The 17320-nt window shown below is 46.0% G+C and overlaps 2 protein-coding genes across 3 annotated transcripts in view; both read right to left on the minus strand.

Annotated features, from left to right (window-relative positions):
* The window catches only part of foxo1b (forkhead box O1 b), a 7667-nt gene extending 1837 nt beyond the window's left edge, over window positions 1–5830 (minus strand). Inside the window, 3 exon segments of the mRNA XM_066650507.1 lie at window positions 5175–5206; window positions 5209–5406; window positions 5409–5830. Of these exon segments, the coding sequence (XP_066506604.1) occupies window positions 5175–5206; window positions 5209–5406; window positions 5409–5691 (513 nt within the window). The 5' untranslated portion in view covers window positions 5692–5830.
* A 1050-nt stretch (window positions 5831–6880) lies between these two features.
* ap4m1 (adaptor related protein complex 4 subunit mu 1) lies at window positions 6881–16452 on the minus strand. Of its 2 annotated transcripts, XM_066650989.1 has the most exons (15): window positions 16137–16452; window positions 15382–15467; window positions 14959–15065; window positions 14391–14487; window positions 13020–13130; window positions 12819–12899; window positions 11068–11130; window positions 10907–10973; window positions 10416–10469; window positions 9628–9734; window positions 9254–9345; window positions 9113–9157; window positions 8746–8796; window positions 8404–8521; window positions 6882–7866 (listed from the first exon to the last, which is right to left on the minus strand). In XM_066650989.1, the coding sequence occupies exons 1-15, from the start codon at window positions 16192–16194 to the stop codon at window positions 7675–7677; spliced, it is 1329 nt and encodes a 442-aa protein (XP_066507086.1). In that variant the 5' UTR covers window positions 16195–16452; the 3' UTR covers window positions 6882–7674. The 2 variants fall into 2 exon arrangements, with proteins under 2 accessions (XP_066507087.1, XP_066507086.1); XM_066650990.1 differs by lacking the exon at window positions 8746–8796 and having other exon boundaries at window positions 6881–7866.
* Window positions 16453–17320: the final 868 nt, after the last annotated feature.

The following is a 17320-nucleotide window of genomic DNA, read 5'->3' on the forward strand; positions in this document are numbered from 1 at the left end:
ACACTCTATCAGATTGAGAGAGAGAGAGGGAGGGAGGGAGAGAGAGAGGGAGGGAGAGAGAGAGGGAGGGAGAGAGAGAGAAGGAGGGAGGGAGGAAGAGAGGGACAGAGAGAGAGGAGGAGAGAGAGAGAGAGAAGGAGGAAGTGAAAAATGAAGGGAAAAAAATTAAAGAGGAGGTGTTGAAAACAATATAAAAGTAGTTTATATTGTTAAATGTAGTCTTTATGATGTGTTAGCGTTAGCATACAGGTTTTACGATGGGATAATACAAGTCTCTCTTTCTCTCTCTCTCTCGCACAAACACACACACACACACACACACACACACACATACATACATACACATACACACATACACATACACACACTGCCAAAAACAGAAGAGAGATGCCAGTCATTAAAATGTAGGCCCAGCGCCGGTGAGATCACTGGAAAGGTCTGGTATTTCCTATCACACACACACACACACAAAATGTGTGTTTTTATGCAATGTGGGGACATTGTGTTTATTTACATTCATTTTGCTAAGACTCACCCTACCCCTAGCTTTACTTTTAAAGTCGAATCAGCTCGAATACCAACCCTCACCTTACAGCAGGTCTCCACCTAAAAATGTAATGACTACATTGTGGGGACCCTAGAAAGATCCTAGGCGTCTCTATAATGAGTGTGAGAACAGGTCCGATAACTGTGTCACTCATTACATTTCACATGTCTCTTCTCAAAATCAGACACACACTCCCTGGCCTCTGTGTGTTAAAGTATTCAGACACATCAGAGAAAGTGCCCCATGCTCGAGAGCCAACACCGCTGCACAGTTACAGTTTATTTTCTGGATTTATAACAATTCACTGCTTTAAACACGTCCTGAGCTCAAAGGCGTCCACAGAGCGAGAGTTAGGTCAGTGTCACAGTGGAGTGTGATTTAACACAGGACTGTCCCTCAGATACAAGCTTGATGTTATCTGTTTCTGCATTTTAACCCTTTACAGCTGTCGTGTCGTATCAGACTGGAACGGTGGAACTGTGTTACGAGGTCTTTCTTATGAAACGCTGTGTAATGATCCAGACGAAAGAACTCAGACCAGAGAAACATCCCACGAGCTGCAGGAATGTAGAGACTCTGACGCTGTTGAGACACGCAGGTAATCACCTCTAATCCCTCCGCTATTTTTAGCTCAGGGCGGGAGGAACGCCGCTCTGACGTCTGACAGGACGAGGAAACTGTAGCTTTCTGATGTCACTAACTCCCCTCAACATCCTCAGCTTCTGTCCCTGCTTTAATACACACGCTCACCCTCTCACTCACACTCACCCTCTCACTCAGACTCACACCCTCTCACTCAGACTCACACCCTCTCACTCACACTCACACACTCACCCTCTCACTCACACAGTCACCCTCTCACTCACACAGTCACCCTCTCACTCACACTAACACACTCACCCTCAGACTCACACACTCACACACTCACCCTCAGACTCACACACTCACCCTCTCACTCACACTCACACACTCACCCTCAGACTCACACACTCACCCTCTCACTCACACTCACACACTCACCCTCAGACTCACACACTCACCCTCTCACTCACACAGTCACCCTCTCACTCAGACTCACACCCTCTCACTCAGACTCACACACTCACCCTCAGACTCACACACTCACCCTCAGACGCACACTCACACAGTCACCCTCTCACTCAGACTCACACCCTCTCACTCACACTCACACACTCACCCTCAGACTCACACACTCACCCTCTCACTCACACAGTCACCCTCTCACTCAGACTCACACACTCACTCAGTCACTTAGACTCACACATTCACTCAGTCACTCAGACTCACACGCTCACCCTCTCACTCAGACTCACACACTCACCCTCTCACTCAGTCACTCACTCTCACACACTCACCCTCTCACTCAGACTCACACAGTCACCCAGTCACTCACACTCACACAGTCACTCAGACTCACACACTCACCCTCTCTCTCAGACTCACACAGTCACCATCTCACTCAGACTCACACAGTCACCCTCCCACTCACTCGCACACTCACCCTCTCACTCAGACTCACACACTCACCCAGTCACTCAGACTCACACACTCACCCTCTCACTCAGACTCACACACTCACCCTCTCACTCAGACTCACACACTCCCCCTCTCACTCAGACTCACCAAGTCACTCAGACTCATACATTCACCCTCTCAAACAGACTCACACACTCACCCTCTCACTCAGACTCACACACTCACCCTCTCACTCAGACTCACCAAGTCACTCAGACTCACATTCACCCTCTCAAACAGACTCACACACTCACCCTCACAGCACCCACAGAGAGAACACACCCCACTCTCCACAGACAGTGATCCGAGGAGAGTCTCCCACCCAGGACCCGAGACCCCCCGTAGAGCAGAATTACTCGTAGTGAGTTTGGCGAGTGTGTGTTAGTAACACAGTGTAACTGAGTGTTTATCACAGCGACAGAAGGATCTGGCTCGTGTGAGTGCTGAGAGAAGTGGAAGGTAAACGAGTGCAGCAAGGTTCATTAAAGTGACTCGACCGTTTGCTTATTTTAGCTCATGTGAAATCAGGCTGTAAAACCACAGCGATTTGTGACAGCCTTCCTCACTGACCACAGCCCGAGCAGGACTCTCTGAAGTATCTGCTCACGTGACCCTGAGCGAGTGTGTGTGAAAACACAGCCTCCGTCTGCAGCAGCTAACGCACACGCTTTAAATCTTTGTACGAAGAGTGCTGTAAAACACTGACAGTGAAACCTCTTCTCGTGGGTTGCTGGGGATAAGAAACGCGTTATGTGCAAATCAGGAGCTCACGTGATGAAATGATGTGAATTTGTTGGGTTTGACACACCACAAAGTTTCTGCTTCTAACAGGTGTCTCCAGAACTGTGGCTTTCAGCAGGAGTCACTTCTATTGGTCATTCATCATGAGACTTACACACAGTGAAGAACAGCTCCTCAAACCCTGAGATACATGCTTTTCTTTGGAGAGCAGTAATACGTACAGTTTAATAACTCCCAGGACAATAATCACACAAACACCTACAAACACCATTTATCACTTTATATCTTCTACAGTGTCTTTATTAAATACTTTAAAGACAAAACGTATTCTTAGGAAATTTAATGCTAAAAGATCAAAGTTGAAATCTATGCAAAAGAAAAGGCTTTGAAATGACTCGATTAAAGAGAACATCAACAGAAATACAGTCTTCTGTTTTCACTGATTCTCGGTGAGAGCGGTGTCCTACGTGAAAAAAGACCCAGAAAAGCTGAGACATTCTGTAAAATGTGATAAAACACTCAGCGCTGTTTCTGTAAAGGACTTCTCTTGAAAACCCAACTCGAATGTTGCTCTGTGGACGTCTGAAGCAAAAAAATTCTTGGTACCTGTAGAAAGTATGAACACTGCCTTTCCATTTGCACTGTTTTTTAATTAGTTTCTAAAGTGTGCGTCATTTAAAGTGAAGAATCCGACGCCAATTCTGTAATTAGAGTAAAATGCATTGAAATCTATGAACCAAGTACAGAGTAAAGATCTTATCAGGTTAAATGTCGGCTTCTAAAAATGACTCACTTACTGAAACTATAATCACACACACACACACACGCTCTACCTCTACATACCTCACCTTCCTCTCCTGGATTACTCATACTGAAACATCTCTGTGCCTGCTGTCAGCGTCGGACATTCTCACGTAACCTCATCTAACCTCACGTTTCCGCTCACAGACGTTCAGCAAGGAAGTCGCTCGCTTCTGTACGGCCTTAAAAAACGGTTCTATAAAGAACCCTCAACATTTAAATGGGCAATCAGTCATTTACGCCACCAGAACTGTAGCTTTAAACACTCGTGAAACACATCTCATTAGATTTGCACCGCTTTCTTTTCAGTAATCTACTTCCCACATCACAGAGAGTCACGATGCTTTGTGGTCCCTGAACGAAACAACTTATGCTCCACAGAGTGGGTCCCCTACATGTGGTGGCCATGTTTATAACAGGTTTATTAAAGAGCCTCTGATACGTCCAGGCCACGGGAGAAAATGACCATCTGAATCCATGGTTCCAGTGTCGTTTGGTGGTGATTCTCCGTGATGAAAAAATGTGTCGTATATTTCAGTGAAATCTAGAACCTCACTTTAAACCACTCACTATTTCTCAAGCCCAATCGATTACAGCAGCACTGATCTGATACTTCACACACACAGGGAAACGTACTTATAGCCTGCAAAACACACACGTGTGTGTGTGTACAATAAACCCCAGCCAACTCTAGTCCCAGAAAACCCAAACAAACCACACGACGCCAGGGGACTTCACGTCCAGCTCTCGACTCACAATAACATCTTTTCACGACAGTTACACACTCGCTCTCTCACACACAGCTCAGTTACATCACCCTTTACAGTGTAATTATGAAAGTGTTATTACATGGTGTTTAATAGCACATTACACTTATCTTAATTACAGATGAAGTACCACCTCTCATTGTTGTTGCATGTGGAACAATGAGGTGTTGCACTCTCTCTTTATTCGCCTTGTTTCTCTGTTTAAGCTGAAGCTTGTGGTGCATGTTGTTCACTAACAGTCGCATTTGTAAGTGCAGGTGAACTGTAGCTGTCTTACATCTCAGGTTATTAGAAAGTCTCATTGTTATTACATGTAACGCATATCTTATAAACGCAGCTGCTTTACGCTGCACCTTTTGGACAGACGCAGTGTGGAGGAACATTCGGGATGATGCTCTGGAGCAGCTCTCCCCCCCCCCCCAGGACTGTTCTCAGCGGTGATGGAGCTCTGAGGTGAAGTGGAGTGGTGTCTGTGACCCAGGACTAACTCTGGTTATATAGTGTACTGTAAATAAAGTGAAGCTATAGTAGTATTCATTAACTCAAGATGTGAGAGAGACTTTAAAGGAGCAGTCAGTCATTTTTCCCGACCTTGTTTTAATTGAATTTAAAACATGGCTGACCCCGCGGTGAGGAGCCTACACTGGATCATTCGGGGACTTCAGAGCAGTTTGAATTGTCATCTCACGTGAGACGCACTTTATGAAAACATATCAAATATAAGATGTGCTACTTTTCAGGGGTTAAAAATGACTGACTGCAACTTTAATGTGTAATTTTACCTTCCACCCAGCTGAGCTGTTGCTGTCCCCTTGTCCCTGAAGTAAGGCACACTCTTCACCATCCACTCGTAGATCTGACTGAGGGTTAGACGCTTCTCCGGGGAGCTCTCGATGGCTTTGGTGATCAGATCCGCGTAGCTCATGTTGCCCCAGGCGTTCCTGCGGGAGGAGCTGCTCTTCCGCTGCCCGGGAGAGGCACCTGTTGCGGCTGCGATTGTTGCTGCTGCTGCTGCTGCTGCACCGGCCTGGGACTCTGCTGCTGGAGCAGGGGCTGCTGGAAGCACGGAACAAACTCTTTCCCATCCTCCGGAAAGTCCTCCGGCTCTTCCAGCAGGCTCAAGCCGCTGATATAGTCCACATTGCTCGGCTCCTGCTTCACTGAAGGCGCAGGGGAAGATGTGCTCGAACCACCTGCCTCGCAGATCTCCGGTCTGGGCAGCGGCCAAGTGCAAGAGCGCGGCCGGGAAAGAGGCTCGAAGTCCGGGTCGAAATCCACCAGCTGACGCTGCTCGGCCATGGCTGTTTGAAGCTTTAGAGAGAGAATTTCCACAGCTTTTTCACTTTAAACTAAAAGCAGATAAACATTGTTAAATTCCCAGAAGTGTTCTCTTGTGAAAGTCGGTGTGGTTTTTATGTTTTACTTTAGTTTGTTGTGTTTGTGTTGTGGAGCTGCTCTGAGTCCGGCTCTCACCATGCTTCTGCCTTCAACTGAGTTCAGTTGTAAAAGCGGCGTAAACTGACACCAACAGCGCTTGCCACACCCTTTCAGCGCAGAGCGTCCAATCACACTAGGTAAACAATGCGCTCATTTACATATCCCCGCCTCCTTCCCGTGTAACTAGCCGCCTGTTGATACGCTTTCGCTTTAGCCGTGTTCCAACGCTGTAAACAAACCTTAAAAACCAGATATATTTCACAATCATTCAACAAAACACAGCATTATTAAACTCCAATAGACCAATATCACCAAGTCGCCTTTATAAAGATCTAAAAAATGTAGACACCCGCAACGCCCCGGCCAAGTGTCAGAGCGCAGCCGGGAAAGAGGCTCGAAGCCCGGCTTGAAATCCTTAATCTGCCGTAACTGAGCCACGGCTAAAACGGAAGCATTAGCAAGAGATTTCCTACATCTTCTTACTTTAAATTATGAAGAGAGGAACATGGCCACATTTCCTGAATCTTTCGGTGGTAAAATGTGGTTTAATGAAGTTATTTAGCAGCTCACTGTCGCTCAGCTCTCGCCGTGTTTCAGTTCCATTATAAACTCGGTGTGTTGTAGTTCCTCGGACAGTTTTGGAATTGAACACGATCTTCTGAACTTTTTCACTGCAATAAGATCGTCCCTTCCCCTGGGAAACCTCTTCTAGAAACTGGAACACTGCTGTGCAGAGGATTTGATAGCATCCAACCACAGACATATCAGATATTGGATTATTAGTTCTCTAAAGGGCACTCAACTCATCACAGAGGCTCAGTGGAGGGATTGTGTGTGTGTGTGTGTGTGTGTGTGTGGGGGGGGGGGTATGCCTTATATGCCTCTAGCTCACACTTGGCATTGGGCATGATAACAAAACACATCCCAACATTACAGATGTTTCCACATGTGTCAGCTCCTTATAAATCTGAGCTCGTGAGTCTCTGAAGTTTTAGTAGAAAAGTGGAAATAAGGATGCAACATGAAAGTGAGGACAAAGTAAACATCGAAACCACCAATCAGCTGAGTACTGTTTTATTAACGCCGCTGATGTATTTTACCTGGAGCCGCAGTGTAACATCAGAGACGGAGTGAGTCTGAGGTCAACGGAGAGGGCCATGAACCAAGAACTCGGTCTCTGATTTATTTAGAGGCGCAGACTACACCTAGTGGACATTTGAAGAGCTACAGTCTGAAACGGACGTGGACAGGAACACGGTGCTTCTCTCAGAATTAAAGCTTTGTGGTAAATTCTGCCTAATGTTGAAGTCCCTTCACTGTTCACACAGAACCACACTGTTTACGGAGAGCCTTCCTGTGTCCATCTCAAATCAACATCAAATACGTCTGAGATTAAAGGGTAAATCCCTAAACTACACATTTAAGACGAATAGAGTAAAGAAAGCTAGAGTCAGTAACATTCAGAGTGTGAATGGAACCAGACGTCCATCTTTAAATGAAACTATATCAAATCAAACATCTTTGGGTTTTGAAGCAGCACAGTCATAAATATGAGCTATTATTATTAATTATTATTATTATAAATAAACTTACAGTTAGAGCAAAGTGTGTTATATCCAACAAAACCCTTCAATTTTATAAAAGTGAGTCCACGTTTATTCTCTGAAACACAAACAAAAGACGTAACTTCGTTAGAACAGATGTGTTTCTCCACGTTGTTCAGTTTTGATCAGAAACAGCTCCTCCTTAAGTCCAGGTCATTTTGGGCGCACACAAGAGGTCAGAGGTCAGAAAGTGTTTACAGCAGTGACGTCCATCAGAGGTGTGTGTGTGTGTGTGTGTGTGTCAGATGCGGATGGTGTAGGAGTCGGAGTGTGTGACGTATCGCACCCAGCGCTGTGAAAGCCCCTGCTGCGTGGGAGAGAGACGCAGGAATCGTATCTGAAGTCCTGTACAGGTCTGTTTGGGAAGTTCAAAACTCAAACTGACCGGCCCCACCTCCAGGAAAGAGGCGGAGCTTAGTCCAGGGACCTCCACCTGCAGAAACAAGCCATGTTAGGGGTCAATATCACGTCCAGAACTGATTACAACTGATTACAAGAAGATTCCAGTGGTTTTTAACCCTTCAAACAATCATTTAACCATTACTTTTCTGTACAGAAAAACGTATAGAAGATAATTTAAGTCGTTGGTAATAAATATTGAGTAGTTCATAACTGACACTGAATAATGTATTGGAGATAATTAATAGCAGTAATATATATATAACACGAGTCCGGAGTCTACCCGGAATCACTGGGTGCAAGGCGGGAACACACCCTGGAGGGGGCGCCAGTCCTTCACAGGGCGACACACACTCACACACTCACTCACACGTACGGACACTTTTGAGTTGTTTTTGTAGTGTGGGAGGAAGGAGCACCCGGAGGAAACCCACGCAGACACAGGGAGAACACACAACACTCCTCTATTATTATTATTATTATGATTATTAACAACACTGAAGAACCTTTACAGGTCACTGTCTGACGGATCCAGAGCAGAACTAGAGTTTAAACTGTATTTCGCTGTCACCTTGAACAGAGCAGAGAGCTGAGAGCCTCCATGGAATCGTGGGATCGACCAGAGGACGGCTTTGTGTTTAAGCTGGAGTTCGGCCGTCTGCTCTGGACTGCTCAGCTCCTGAGAGAGACTGGACACAGGAAAGAGGAGGCAATGATGCTGTTTTCTTTGTGTTATAGAATGAAAATGGTATAAAAGTGACAGCATGTATTACATATTATATAAAAGTCATAAGAGATAGCTCTCATCAATAATACAATTACCGCCAGAACCAAGGAAGCACATTCAGTCACAGTTACTCCTACGTGCTACAGTGTCTTAACGTGAAATGGAAGTGTTATAACTGTAGCGTACCTTAAGGAACCCTTTGGGACTGGGACAGTAACAGAAACATTGATGGCCGTGCTGCAACAACAGGATCAGACGAGGTGCTTTAGACTTAAATAACTAAAACATACACAAAGCTCTTCTCGTCCACTTTGTTTAAGTCAGTGTTTCCACAGTGGGGCGCAGGGTACTTACATTATACTTATCACTTAATAATTCAGTTTTAAAGGTGGTTTGTCAGTTTATTTTCATAAGAATTTGTATCAATTACAAAGTGTACATTTCAGTGGAGGCAGGGACTCACTAAGTTTATGGGGCACTGCAGCAAATCTGAGCAGATGTAACTAAGGCCTCCTAATGTGTGTGTGTTTAGGTTCAGCGCAGGGCAGTGTACCTTTTCGGCGGCAGGTCGCAGCGCAGCTTGAGGAAGATTAATAACCTGCGGGGAAGAGATGCCCGATGTTGAGGGGTGAGGTGCGTTTCATTCTTCAACCGTGATAATTTCTGAGTGTGTGGCCGGTGGCGGTGCACGTACCTGCTGCCGTAGTCCTTCTCCACTGTGGGGAAGAGGCGGAACGGAGGGGCGCACGGCAGCTCGTCACTCAGCTGATACTGCATCAGAGTTTGCTGAAGCACAAACAACATTTTTATATAGAATTGTTCTTTTGTATTTGTTACGATTTCAGAAGAAAAATGACCTGATGCTGTAGTAACTCCAAATAAAACAGGAACAGTACAGGACCATGACCAGCTCCTGACTTTGTTTGCTTTTGGGTTTAAGGATAAATCAGACATGGGACATTTATGGTTATTTATTAATACTTGTCAGGCTTAGAGTAACACATGTACATTCTGACAATGTGTTAAAAACCAGTGTGTGTGTGTGTGTGTGTGTGTGTGTAGCCTTACCTCTCCTTGACTGGGGCAAACTTTCAAAATCCTGTATGTGTCAAATTCATCAAGCTTCACAGACTGATGAAAACTACATTCATCAACATGTACCGATGTACCATAACCTGAGAGAGAGAGAGAGAGAGAGAGAGAGGAAGAGGGAGGGAGAGAGAGAGAGAGAGAGAGAGAGAGAGAGAGAGAGATAGTGAGAGAGAGGGGGGGAGAGAGAGAGAGAGAGCGAGCAAGAGAGAGAGAGAGAGAGAGGGGGGGGGGGATAGTGAGAGAGAGAGAGAGAGAGATAGTGAGAGAGAGGGGGGGGAGAGAGAGAGGGGGGGGGATAGTGAGAGAGAGAGAGAGAGAGATAGTGAGAGAGAGGGGGGAGAGAGAGAGAGAGAGCGAGCAAGAGAGAGAGAGAGGGGGAGTGAGGGGGGAGAGAGCGAGAGAGAGGGGTGGAGAGGGAGAGAGAGAGAGAGAGAGTGAGAGAGAGGGGCGGGGAGAGAGAAAGAGAGAGTGAGAGAGGGGGCGGGGAGAGAGAGAGAGCGAGAGAGTGAGAGAGAGGGTCGGAGAGAGAGAGAGAGAGAGAGCGAGAGAGAGAGAGAGAGCGAGAGAGAGAGAGCGAGAGAGAGAGCGAGAGAGAGAGCGAGAGAGAGAGTGAGAGAGGGGCGGGGAGAGCGAGAGAGAGAGAGAGGCGGGGAGAGAGAGAGAGAGAGAGAGAGACAGACAATCAGATCTATTTATTCACCTGTAATGAATGTATATTGAATTTATGATTTATTCAGCTGTTGGGTGATTAGTGGACCACTCACCTCTCAGCTGAGACTTTCCGATACTGAACTCCTCATTCAGCCCAATCCTCATCTCTGAAAGGGGTTAGAACCACAGCACTGAATGAGAATATGTTCACTGCTGGAACAGAACTCTCTATCTCCATGTTTTTAGATATGGAACATCCTAACTAACCATAACTCACACACACACACACACACACACAGACACAGACACACAGACACACTAATTCACTCACGGTTAAGATTTGCGTCACAAATGGTGCTATTCTCACACACTCAAACACATTTAGAGGCTGCTCCACAAGGGGGTGCTATTGTGCGTTGCGTCACTGAGAGTCTGAGTCCTGCTCGTTACACTCTGTGAAACCCTCATGAACGATGGACTAACAGAAACTTGAAATGTAGTGTTTTCACATGAACTTGGACTTCAAATGAAGATCGTTTTTATCTGCTGCTGTAAAGACACAGTGTTGGAGATTTGAGAACCCTTCTGTGTGCTGTTTCCTCGCCTGAACATGTCGGGAGGAAGCATTTGACCCGGATCTCTCCCTCCACATCTGCCTTCATCAGGACGCCCTGGTTTAAAGGAGAAAGAGCAGACAGATCCGTCATAACTCTGTTCAATAAAGTCTCAGCGTCAGAGTCACATCAAACTCCCTTCCTCACTCACGTTGGAGCCGATCACCACAGAGAGCCGCTCCACCACGTCGACAAAGATCTCATTCTTTCCTCCCTGTGAACACAGCAAACACACACAGAAAATAAGCACCATGCTCTTCATTTAGAGATGAATACAGTACAGTCGTATTACTGTTTATACCGGGGCAGATTCGTGAGTCTAGTGTGTGTGTGTATGTATGTGTGTGTATTTTTTCGTGTATATGCGCGTGTGCGCGCACGTGTGTGTGTGCGCAAGCGTTTTTTCGTGTATGTGCGTGTGTGCCTGCGTGCGTGTATGCGTGTGTGCGCGCGCGTGTGTGTGCAAGCGTTTTTTCGTGTATGTGCGTGTGTGCCTGCGTGCGTGTATGCGTGTGTGTGTGTGCGTGCGTGTGTATGCGTGTGTGTGTGTGTATTTTTTCGTGTATATGCGTGTGTGTGCGTGGGTGTGTGCGTGTATTTTTTCGTGTATGTGTGTGCGTGTGCAAGCGTTTTTTCGTGTATGTGCGTGTGTGCGCGTGCGTGCGTGTGTGTGTGCGTGCGTGTGTGTATTTTTTCGTGTATATGCATGTGTGTGTGTGTGTGTATGCATGTGTGTGTGCGTCTGTGTGTGCGCGTGTGTTCGTGTGTGTGTGTGCGTATGCGTGCGTGTGTGTGGGAGTGTGTGTGTGTGCGTGTGTGTGGGTGTGTGTGCGTGTGTGTGTGTGCGTGCGTGTGGGTGTGTGTGTGTGTGTGCGTGCGTGTGCGTGCCCCCAGATATAATCTCTACATGTGGTGTGAGTACATACACACTCCAAAGAGTTTTAAACTAATTTTAAAACTGTATTTATTCTTAACCATGTCATATTACAGGCAACAGAAGTTTAGCTCATGTTTTCACATCTAAATTAGAATCCAGCTGCAAACTTTAAAATCCCACAACTTCAAAATTAAGGGCAGCATGGTGGAGCAGCAGATAGTGTCTCTGTCACAGCTCCAGGGGCCTGGAGGTTGTGGGTTCGAGTCCCGCTCCAGGTGACTGTCTATGAGGAGTGTGGTGTGTTCTCCCTGTGTCTGCGTGGGTTTCCTCCGGGTGACTGTCTGTGAGGAGTGTGGTGTGTTCTCTCTGTGTCTGCGTGGGTTTCCTCCGGGTGACTGTCTGTGAGGAGTGTGGTGTGTTCTCTCTGTGTCTGCGTGGGTTTCCTCCGGGTGACTGTCTGTGAGGAGTGTGGTGTGTTCTCTCTGTGTCTGCGTGGGTTTCCTCCGGGTGACTGTCTGTGAGGAGTGTGGTGTGTTCTCTCTGTGTCTGCGTGGGTTTCCTCCGGGTGACTGTCTGTGAGGAGTGTGGTGTGTTCTCTCTGTGTCTGCGTGGGTTTCCTCCGGGTGACTGTCTGTGAGGAGTGTGGTGTGTTCTCTCTGTGTCTGCGTGGGTGTGAGTGTGTGAGTGAATGTGTGAGTGTGTGTGTTGCCCTGTGAAGGACTGGCGCCCCCTCCAGGGTGTGTTCCCGCCTTGTACCCAATGATTCCAGGTAGGCTCTGGACCCACCGCGACCCTGAACTGGATAAGGGTTACAGATAATGAATAAATGAACTTCAAAACTCCCCAAAGCACAGTTTTTAAAGCCTGGGTATTTGCAGGAAACTCATTTATGTTTTTAAATGAGACGGTGAGGAAGGAACCCACTGTAACATCTGTAAATTCTATGGACCTAAGCACTACTACCTTCTTCGTGAAAATCTCTTCTTCACGTCACTGTTCTGTTAAAAGTGGCCGGCGGGCCGTACCTGTTCGCTGTGATGGGACATGATGGGGCGAGAGGCTGCGGCACTGGGGGCTACTTTACTCTGCTGAGTCTCCGCTCCAAACTGCGGCAGAACACAACAGAAGGAGAAAACAGTTCACGCACAGAAATAACTACGGAACAAATGTTAAAGCCGCCCCTGGAGTTTTTCCTCCAGCGCCGATGAGTTCTCACACGTTCTCACCAGGCCAACGTTGCTGAGGTCAAACAGACTGAAGGGTTTGGAGCTGACGGCCTCCGTCTGGATGAAGTTCTTCAGGATGTCGGTGGAGGTGGTCTGTATGTATCCATAATCCTAACGGTCAGAGTCCAAAAGAGAAAGGGTTCCACTATTCAGTACAAAGAAAGAGACAAGAGTAGAAACCCACCTCCAAGTACGTTGTAGGTGAAGTACAGATAAAAACAGAAAGTCCAGCTAATAATCCTACAGTTTACCTCCAAGAAGTTTTGATATTTCACCGTCTACACACATGTTTTATCTGTGTTTTACATGTGAATGGTGTGTTAAAGCACCCAAAGGTGCTCACAGACTGCACTGAGTAACACTGAGCATCAGAGACAAGGAAGGAAATGTTGATGGACAGCGGTGAGTTATAACCGAGACACAACAGATGTGTTTAAGGCTGGATTTAAACAGAGACAGAAAGTTTGTTTGTTGGAAGAAAGTGTGATGGGAGAGAGCTCCAGAGACGTGGAGCGAGTCTGGAGAAAGCTGGAGCTCCAAAGCTGTGGAGATTATCCGAGGGAATGGTGAGAAGTCCAGGAGAAGACCTGAGAGTGGACTGAAGAAGGTCGGAGAGGAAAGAGGCAAATTAAATAATGTCCTGTTTCCCTGGTGAATACTTTAAAGCGGTGGTTCTCCAACTAAGGTGCGTGAAGCGTCCTGAGGTGGTATTTCACTGAAAAATGACTGAATAATTGTGTAAATTACAGGCAGTTTTCACAATTCTTTTTTTTTAAATAAAATGAATGTGTGTTGTGCATTAGTTATTTTCCAAGTCTCATGAACCATCTAATAACACTGAGGCCTTTGAAGACGACAAAACCAAGACCAAGTGTCGTCACAAAACGGATCCTGAGCCAGACCCGCGTTCATAGCTCAGAGATCTTGTCCCTCCCTCGGCACGGCAGGGCTCAGCCCTTTCATTAAAGGCGTATGTATGTCTACTGTGTACAGCTATAGTGGTGGTGTGGTGTGTGGGTGTTTCTGTGATTGTGATTTGACTGTGGGTTGTACTTGGTTTACAAATCTGAGAACCACTGCTATCAATCAATCAATCAATCAAAATGTATTTATATAGAGCTGTTTACAACTGATGTTACAAAGCAGCTTTACAGAATTAGTATCAGAACAGATCAATGTGAGCAGCCGAAGGCCACAGCCGCAGAAAAACTCCCTCAAGGAACTCACAGGGGTCCATCCTTTGATCAAACTACTGACAGAAATGTACAGTATCAGCAGTCACTGTTCAACACTGTAATAATGATAACAATAATAATAATAACAGTGATAGTGACAGTGTTGCTCATCCTCCACGTCGACTTTAACACTCACCACCATCTCGTCCAAGAGCTCGTAGATCAGGGTGAAGTTCATGCGGACGGATTTCTCACTCAGACTACCGCAGTAGTCTTTAGTAAGAGCCGCGAGCCTGAAAGATATTTAACCCCAGTGTTACATTTCATTTCAAAATCACTACAAGCTAAAAGTCATTGAGGAAGAATGATTTTTGACCCGACATCAACAAAGTGATTTGTATTTTTATATAATTGATCAACTCCATACGTTACATTCATCTACCGTCGTGGTCCAAACTGACAACATGAGTGAAGTCTTGCTTTATTAACGTACACAGAATCTTAGGAGAGCGTTAGCTACAGCTAAAAAGTTATTCATTCACTGTCTGTGACTCTTATCCAGTTCAGGGCGGCAGTGGGTCCAGAATCAATGGGCGCAAGGTAGGAACACACCCTGGAGGGGGCGCCAGTCCTTCACAGGGCCATACACACTCACACACACTTCCTGAACAGTTACTTCTTTGTAACTCTATGGGCATTTGTTCAAACAGCGATGATAGAGTAAGACATACAGAAGTCGTCTGAAGCAGGTAAATGATATTCACCTGTTGAGGAACTCTATGATGGTGAACGGAGAGGCGTTTATTTTCATGGACGCAACCCAGTAAAGTCCCCCCTGTTTGACGTGAATGAAGTGCAGATCTTTATGGCTCTGGAGAACAGAGAAGGCAACAGTGTCAGTCGTTTATAAGCATTCCTACACGTCCTATCATCAGTGACGGGTCAAAACACTGCATTCTCTAAATCTGTCTGATCTGTCTTGAATGGAAATGAAAGTACGTTTTTTTATGGCATTGGGACCACTTATGTTGCCCCGCCAACTTCAGGAATATATAGAAATATAAACAGAGATGCAAAGTTTGCCCAGACAGAAACAACACATATAAATGACTTCCTAGAGATCGTATCCAATATTAAACACTGACAGAAACAGTACAAACTCTGTAAAGTCCAAATACAGATGTTACCATGACGACAGGAGGCTGATCTCCACTCAGCGCCGTAACCATCTCATAAAACACACTGATAGCATCTTTATCTGCTTCTCCACGGACTGGATAAAAGAGTCAAAGACATACACACACACCTGATAACCTCAGCAGGTATAGACTGTGATTTACCCCGTCCACATGTTCTAGCTCCACACACCTGTACAGGTGAACAGTGCTCTTCAAAAGAAGTCTTTACTGCACTACACACGTGTGAAGAAACTGTAAATTGAGGTATATCTTTTATCCTCATTTCGCTGCTGTAACACTAAACACTGGAACATTGCTGTGAGGATTTCATAGCACAAGGGCATTTATGAGGTCAGGTGCTGAGGCTGGATAAGTTCTGGATTCAAAGTCACAGGGTGGAGCTGCATCACTCGAGAACAGTTCCTCTGCTCCACAGCCCAGGGCTGAGGGCGGTTTGTGACGTAAAGCAGTAGCTGCCCCTCAGCACCCCGTTTAACTTTATGGAGATTATTGTTCATTCTTTTGAGTAAATGGACGTTTCCTCCAATTAAAGTGGCTCAGTTTTCCACACGATTTAACCTCAAAAACATTCATTAAAACACAAGATATTAACATTACTCCCCAGCACCAATGTTAAGATTAAGCCCAACGTTCGGAATAAACAGACTACGGAGAAATGGAGATAATGTTTACATTCGCTGCTACGTGAACTCCACTGCATTTTAGAAAACACACTCCTCTAATGGACCTTATATGAAGGATACAGTCTTTGTAAATGAGGTGGTCTCCTTTAGAGGACAAAATAAACACCTGAGAGATCATTTTCCCCACAAAAATGTCCTTAAAACCTAAAAGTGTTTACTTCCACAGCAGCCGAGCCTCAAAAACACTGCCGTACAACCTCCATTACACACCCCGGACTTCGCCGAAACCCCAGTACGACCCAGACTCCAACCCTGAATAAAGTTATTAAGATTCTAAAAGATACATTAGTATTATTACAATACTTTAATAACGATACAGTCGCTGTATACAACGGCTTTTTAAGGCTTAGACGGTGCTGCTGCTGTGAATGAGGGACATCAGCGCCCCTCAGTGGCCTGGAGAACAAACACGTTCCTGATATCATCCAATAAACATACGGAGCTGCACCAGGAACCTCTCTCACTGTGGCTCCATCCCTGTGGCAAGCACTGCGCAGCTGCCTGGTTCAGGTTAGTACAGTTTTACATCCACAGTTCAAACTCAGTGAAAGATACAGATTGACACTGCATTAACTTTAATGAATGAATGTCCCTCTTATTCATCAGCACAACTGCACTGGGGACAACAGTTATTTAAACTACTGCAGCGTATCTTTGGGAGTCTGTAGAGAGAGCCTGATGGAAGAGGTTGAAACTTTGCAGTCGTTTGAAGGTGTGCTGCAGAAATACCTGTATTAAAGGCACCTGCTTTAACAATGAGGGATGCTGTTTCAAAATAAGAGTCCTAATTGTAACGGTTCACTGAATGTTCAATTATCAAAATTAAAGATGTTATGGTGGCAGCACGGTGGTGCAGCAGGTAGCGTCACACAGCTCCAGGGGCTTGGAGGTTGTGGGTTCAATTCCTGCTCCGGGTGACTGTCTGTGAGGAGTGTGGTGTGTTCTCCCTGTGTCTGCGTGGGTTTCCTCCGGGTGACTGTCTGTGAGGAGTGTGGTGTGTTCTCTCTGTGTCTGCGTGGGTTTCCTCCGGGTGACTGTCTGTGAGGAGTGTGGACACACGTTGGTAGGTGGATTGGCGGCTCAAAAGTGTGTGTATGTGTTCTCCCTGTGAAGGGCTGGTGCCCCCTTGCGCCCAATGACTCTAGATAGGCTCTGGACCCACTGCAACCCTGAACTGGATAAGGGTTACAGATAATGAATAAATGAAGATGTTATGGTTGTTCTCTTAGACGAGTTTTAAAAGC

Source organism: Hoplias malabaricus, chromosome 18 (genome assembly GCF_029633855.1).
Source record: "Hoplias malabaricus isolate fHopMal1 chromosome 18, fHopMal1.hap1, whole genome shotgun sequence".
In the NCBI taxonomy this organism is placed as follows: Eukaryota; Metazoa; Chordata; class Actinopteri; order Characiformes; family Erythrinidae; genus Hoplias; species Hoplias malabaricus.